At 45.3% G+C, this 6,765-nt stretch overlaps 1 protein-coding gene and 1 long non-coding RNA gene across 2 annotated transcripts; one reads left to right on the forward strand and one right to left on the reverse strand.

Moving 5' to 3' along the window:
* Positions 1-1,226: 1,226 nt before the first annotated feature.
* POU2AF3 (POU class 2 homeobox associating factor 3) lies at positions 1,227-2,347 on the reverse strand (the record flags this gene model as incomplete). Its single annotated transcript, XM_061368191.1, has 2 exons — positions 1,227-1,795; positions 2,102-2,347. Coding segments are annotated over 2 exons (585 nt in total), but the record flags the coding sequence as incomplete, so codon positions are not given.
* A 527-nt stretch (positions 2,348-2,874) lies between these two features.
* On the forward strand, positions 2,875-6,515 carry LOC133220263 (uncharacterized). The gene is made up of 3 exons (XR_009727679.1): positions 2,875-3,983; positions 5,173-5,346; positions 6,401-6,515. It is a non-coding gene; the product is annotated as an uncharacterized LOC133220263 (long non-coding RNA).
* Positions 6,516-6,765: the final 250 nt, after the last annotated feature.

Below are 6,765 nucleotides of genomic sequence, written 5' to 3' on the forward strand. Positions count from 1 at the left end.
AGTGCTCATGCTCACACTGCCATTCTGAAGTGGTCATGCCTAAACAACAGCCATCAATGATGAGCACAACTTCCCCACTGCACACCACCAAGTGCAAAGCAGTCCTCTTTGAGATGCAGTGTGCTCACTGATAGCTGTAAAGATACTGATAAATGTGCAGTCTGCTGATAGATAATGTATTAGATTTAGATATCTGCCTGATGTGGAGGCAAGAGTTACGTTGTTAGGCTGTAACACTTTTACTAGAGTTTCTTGGTGGCACTGCTGTGTAGACTGGAATACTTAAGAACCTTGCTGTAAGATGTGTTAATATGAGCACTCGTCTTTTTGAATGCTTACAAACCATTTTCACCTGTACATTCACCAGTACAGCTAGTTAAATGATGTATTTGTCTTCCCTACTAACTTGTAGTTGTTTTTCTTTTGATTAGTGTTGGATTTAATACGGAGAGGTGCTTCTTTCTTTCCAGGCTGGGTACTCAGCTGAGAAATGGGTGGCTTGGCAGTCTGCCTCACCAAGTGCTATTGAAAGGAGGTAAGACATAGTCTTAGAAAGGTCTGGGTTTATGCAAGAAACAGGGAATCCTCAGGTATGATAACTTTCCCATTATCTACTTAAAAAAATAAATCATTTAGCTCCTGTTCAGTTGATCACACTGAATGGTGAAGAAAACCTGATATCAACAGACCAAACTATACAAAGGGCTGCCAAACTACAGCAGCTTCTCACTGAAACCCTGCCTTTAGAGGGAAGCTGGTGTTGATCAGCAGCCAAAGATGTCTGGCACTGGATTCAATCTCTGTGCAGGCTGAGGGGCCTTTCTGGCACATGACCCATAGGCTAAGCCCTGGGCTTGCATGGAAAACAGCAGCTTTCCTTCTCTGCAAGATTGCTAGAGAATATCATCATGCAGTCTGAGCAGAAACAGTGGCCACAAAACCGCAGATCCACGCCAGAGCAGGCTAATGTACAGCTTTCTCTGTAGATAGTGTGCTAGATGCTGAGATACGTATAGACTATCTGCTGCAGACTCTATCTGCTGGAAAGGGTAAGTTGCTTTCATGCTGCTGAGTAATTACTTTCCGTATAGGTTGCTGGAAGTCTCTCTTCCTTACCTTTATGAGAAACAGGGCAAGGATCCTGCATCGTTAGCAGAAAAGTACATGAGGAATGAACAGGCTTCAGCATATGTACCAAATTATTTATTTGTATCAAAAAGGGCTTAATTACATGTGTTTGGTAAGGCAGCAAAAGAACCCCAAACCACCACCACAACAAAACACCCCAATACCCCTGACCATACAAGACAGGAGGATTAATGTAGTAACAGTGTCATGTAGAAAATGTGTGAGTAGTGAAGAATAAACTGAACTGTGTTAGGCAGCACAGCTTTGCATAGTTCATGGGCAATTAATCTGATTTGGATACAGTGGATGTGTAAAACCACAGTCCCCATTAGCTATAGCAGATGTCACAGTTCCTATCCCTTCTGAAGAAGTCATCGGCCACGGCCATGGGAGGGAGGTAGTCCATGCAGTCCGTGCTGGGGCAGGGGAAGTACTGTGGGACCCTGTTGTCCACATGCTGGGAGCCATAGGCAGTGCAGCAGCAGGCAGAGGCGGTGTATGCGGAGGGGGTATGGCAGGACCATTCCTCCGCAGGGTAGTTGTAAGTCTCGGAGTCCAGAGCAGAGGGTGGGCTGTGGGTCAGTGGTGTGACAGGAGATAGCTGAGGAGGAGAGCAGCTATAGTTCAACGGGCTGGACAGATCAGCCGAACTGGGGGATCCAGCAGCCTGGAGTTTGAGAGAAAACAAAAGAAAAACCAAACCAAACAACAAAACACAGGATGTTTCAGGGTGTCATCTGGGGAAATGTGGACAGCTGCCAGGATTTCAATAATGTCACCTTTCTCAGGGGGGTCTGGGGGTTTGGCCCTTGGAAGCTTAAACCCACAGTTCCTGTGACATTAGTGTTAATAGGGAGCTTGTCTGTGAGTTAGAGAATCCCTAGCAGGAGGTGGGCTATCCTTTGCATAAAATCTGCAGATGTGTAGAAAGGACATTCCTCCCTGTTCTGTCCCCCTGGGACACAAAACTTACCAGACCCTGGTTAAAGCAGTGTGGGACCGCCTGGAAGGCATCTGAGGTGTAGTGTGAGGACGTCTGGAAACCACTGAAGGCTGGATCTGAGGGTGCATCTGTCTGAAGACAGGAATCTACCAGTTGTTCCAAATAGCTAGGGCTTTCTTCACAGGAGAGGCAATTTGAAAACTGCCAGGATGGACAATAGTTGGGAACAGAAGAGCTGGGTTCTGCATCAAACGGTCCTAGGAGAGAAGGTAAACCAGACAGTAGCAGATGTAAAGGGCAGATGTTGCCCCAGGTCAGGTTTCAGTATTCTCATATGTTCAGTAGCCCTACAGATTTAGACAAAGAAAAAGGTCCTTCAAGTTCAGGGTGAATATTCTAGGGAAGCAGATACCAGAAGGAAGATGCTCAAAAGCATGCAAATAACTTGGGGAAACCTAGTCCCATTGGAAAGCTCCAAAAATCTGTAAATACTGCTGGAAACAATTCTGGCTCCAGCCGTTTTGGACAGGGATCCAGCTGGAAACTCCCTCAGACTCTTGATCCTCTCGCCTCCCTTCAAATGTCAGCTGTTTACAGACCTAGAAGTTTACCATGCAGTGATTTATGCTTCACAGCTTGGCAGATGGCTTGCGCTTTTGCCTCACTCTTCAGATGCAAGGTAGCTACATCTACAGGAAGAAGAGGGTAACAGGAGAACAATTTGCTCTTTAATACTCCAAACAGGCAGTCAGGAGACAAACCTCTGAGCAGACAAAATGGAGCAAGTCAATGATAATGTGGCATTGCACCCCCATAGTGTTACGAGTGAGTTCCTAGAAAGCCGTAGGGTCAGACTCTCAATGTACTGCAACACTCTTGCTGGGGTATGAAAACATATCTGACTTTTCAGAATGATCATGCTGTGTTCAAATATGGTTAAAAGCAAAGTCTGTCCACATGGAGGGGCACAGGCCTGAAGGCAATGGAACTGCACATAGGTAGAGAGCCACTCAGAATCCCAGTAGTTTGCAAGTTCAGGGTGGCAGTGTTTAGCTGGATGTGGGGAGGAGGAAGGAACAATACATAAACAGATGGAGACTTTCCAGCCTGAAAAAGCTGTGGTATGTCTCACAGTTGTTTATTAGCATAAGCAAATTGATTCCTAAATATTGATGGATGTCCATACAATGTATATATCCACACTTGCCCAACCTTTTAGGTCTCTGCTTTGGCTGTAGAATAATTGAAGGATCTGTAAGCTCAAAATGCTATACCCTCCACCCCTCTCCACTTTCCTTGGATATTCACATACAGGAGGAAGAAACTCTTTGTGTTGCTGAAAACCTGACACTCCTCTCACTCCCATGGATGCTGCCAGGAGAGTGAGAACAGCCAACTGCTGGAGCTCAGCAAAGTGCTCCAGTGCAATCTGACCCTCTAGATCCATTCAGACCCACAGACTGAAGCCTGGAGACGGTGACACCAGCAGTGTTACTCCCTAGGGGATGAGCATCCCTTATTGAAGGAGACCTCTCTCCTTGCTGTAGGAAAATGAACTGCACAAATGAGAGCATGTGATTGTGCTCCTGAATGGGGTAATATGTACCCTGCTGGCCTCACAGGATCCTCATCTGCATTTCGTGCGCTCCTTTCAGGTGCTGATTGGCTGCATTGCCTGTTATCTGGTGGTGCCTGCCTCAATCAAGGCTGGAAAGATTCTGGGCTGTGGGAAAAAATTGGGAAGGGGGTGGGAAGGGACATATGGATGGGCTTTATACCAACCTGGGTGAGGTGGAGACACAGACTCTGGAAACTGGATGCTGCCGCTGCCCCAGGAAACCTGACCAAAGAGAAGGGAAGAAAAGGGATTGCAGATACTATAACATAGGAGAGCGTTCTTCTGTGTGCTGAGGTAAGTCGGGATTTCTCTTCAACATATTTATGTAAACCTTATTTACCTCATGGGTGTAATATGGAAAACTTCACTAGCATTAACAAGATTAATGTGCATAACATGATTTTTTCTTGAGCCTATAATGGCACTGGAGGGGCACAACACCAGCTTGGTGTAAAGCTCTATCAAGAGCACCTTGTTAGGGTGCGCTCCCTATTACTGCTAATTCAGTAGAGATGTGGCTCCCTTTGAAACTAACGTGTTAATTTCTAGGACCACGATCCACAGTGGAGGGATCCCAAAGAATTTGTAGGGATACTTATGATTGAGAGTAGTTAACAAATTGTAGGGATACTCTTGAAACATGACTAAAGACAATTGCAGGTATCCCTGTGGCTGGGCACCAGACTGGATCGCCGTGTTCGGGGTTGATGTCATTTGAGTGCCAGCTCTGACATTGCTCCCCACTCTAACACAGCTGCATGCTTCTGTGAAACTGGACAGTCTCATTTTGTAAGGGATGCTGGAAGCTGAAGCAGACAGATCAATTGTTCTAGGAACCTAACCTGCTGGAGTAAAGAAATCCACCACAAAAGCGATACGCGCTTTGGTGCTTGTTGTTCGGGGCCAGGATTTTAGTCTGTAAATACAAATACTGGGTTGTTGTGGGTTTTTTTTTCCCCTCAGTTTTAATTCATACAATTTCCATTTAGTTTCCTTTATTAAAAATGAGTGGCTTATTTCCTTAGCAACGACTTCCTAGCTCATCCCCATGCATTTAATTCATTAAATAGCAGCTATTCTGGGCTGAAAGTACCCACAGGAATACCCCTATTTGGCTGCAGATACGTAACAAGGCAGACATAGCTATACCACTGGCAGCAGAAGTTTCCAGGTTCAGCTTTTCTCCGTGCACAGAGGTAGCTTATCCTGCCAGCCCTAACCTACGGGGCCTCTCCAAGACAATGCATACCTTTTGCAAAGCACAGAGGCAACCTCCTGCGTTGCCACTTTTTCCTGTGTGGGCAAAACAAACGCTGTGTAAACTCGCTATGGGGAGCAAAAACCAGTTCCATGCAGCCTGTGACATCTGCTGTGATGGAGAGGCTGCTTCTGTTAGGGCTGGAGGGGAGGAGTAGCCCAGCATCTCTAAAGCGAAGCTGTTCTGGGCACTGTTCACCCAGGCCTCCCTGCCTGTAGGTTGCAGGCTGATCAGCTTTCTGTGCAATCAGCTGCAACGAGGTGCAGGAGGTGGAGATAAATCTGAAAGCTATCCAAAGCTGTAATGTCATGAACCAGGAAGAAGTAATGATTTACCAAGCTCTTTATGCAAATCCCTAAGAGTGGCTGGAGCTAGAGGACTCCTACAAAGACTGGAAAAGTGAGAGAGTGCATACATGTGTGTGTGTGTACACACACAGATCTCCATCCCCTCCTTTAGAAGGGATGAGGCTATGAGCTGCCCAGGTGATACTAAAAAACGTTAGAGACCTGAATTTAGTTAAGTATACTTGAATATTATGCTAAGGAGCCCTAATGGAGCAGGATGGAGCCTTGCTTAAGGGGTCTTTGCCCATGCTTTGTTTTCTTCCTTCCTGATAGACAAACTCTGGGGCTGTTGCTTACCCTGACCAGGCCATATTTTACATGGGGGACAGTTACCGTGGCCTGCCTTGCTTATCCAACATAATGATACTGGAGTTGCTGTTGGACCAAAACTTGCCCATATTGGCCCTTCTGCTGCAGAGTGAGTTATGTTTCTGAAGCACCAGTTCTGCTTTCTCCCTGCACTCAAGAATCATCACCAAAGAGGTGATGATTTGATATCGTGTTTGGATCACTGCTGCATTTACTCTGGCTGAATGTTCTTCTCCCCCATATTCACCAGCCTGCTACACTCAGACAGGCAGTCCACTTGGCCCAGAGATTACAGTCTTGGAGAGAAAGATTAAGAGACAAGGCAGACACCACAAGAGTTCTACTTACTGCTTCACTGCTTGCTGCTTGTCGTGCTCTTCTCTGCTGCAGTAACTCCTTAACTGTAATCTTTACTCTAACACCTTGATACACCTTGGGCTTTCCTGAAAGAATGTGTGGAAAAAACACTGAAGATTGGAGACTTTCAAAGCCTAGAGCAAATCCAGCATTTTTCTCAGTCATGCTTTACACAGAGCAAACTTGATTAACTTGTCATTGATAAGTCACTTGTAATCACAGTTTATAGCCCTCTTCAGTGCCTGCTTTTCAAGCCTGTGGCAAACAGACATTTCTGGAAAAGATGGAGTTGATTATATTCAGTAATCATATATGTTTTATTCTTTCCTATTGCCTTGTTCCCACCCCCCCCAGGTGTACTAATACCAAGCTCCATCTGGTGCTTGGTATGTTAATTTATTGAATCTATATAAAATTCCTATCATATTTGTCTCCCTTAGGACCTGAAAATAAACCTGTGAAGCACTTCATCTGGCAGATGAGGACCAATGGAAAAGTGTGGGCAGTTACTCAGAGGTCTAAACAAAACCCAAATAAAATGACTGCTTTCATGAATCACTTCTTGCAAAGCCTAGATTATCTCTGTCTTTCACTCATTCTGTACAACACCCATTGATTTCAAACAAGCATTTAGAATGTATTTAATCCAGCCAAACCCAGTCAGCAAATCATCAGTCACTACCTGATGAGGGCTTTTTAGTACAGGAAATGGTAAAGAATTTACCTATTGTGAAAAATCACTTTCACTTGCTCTACCCGCGGTAAAACACCCAAAGGTACTCTCTATATTAACCAAGCAGCATCG

This window comes from Neopsephotus bourkii, unplaced genomic scaffold, assembly GCF_033783945.1.
Source record: "Neopsephotus bourkii isolate Nb327-2 ecotype Australia unplaced genomic scaffold, CSIRO-AGI_Nbou_v1 NB_1433, whole genome shotgun sequence".
In the NCBI taxonomy this organism is placed as follows: Eukaryota; Metazoa; Chordata; class Aves; order Psittaciformes; family Psittacidae; genus Neopsephotus; species Neopsephotus bourkii.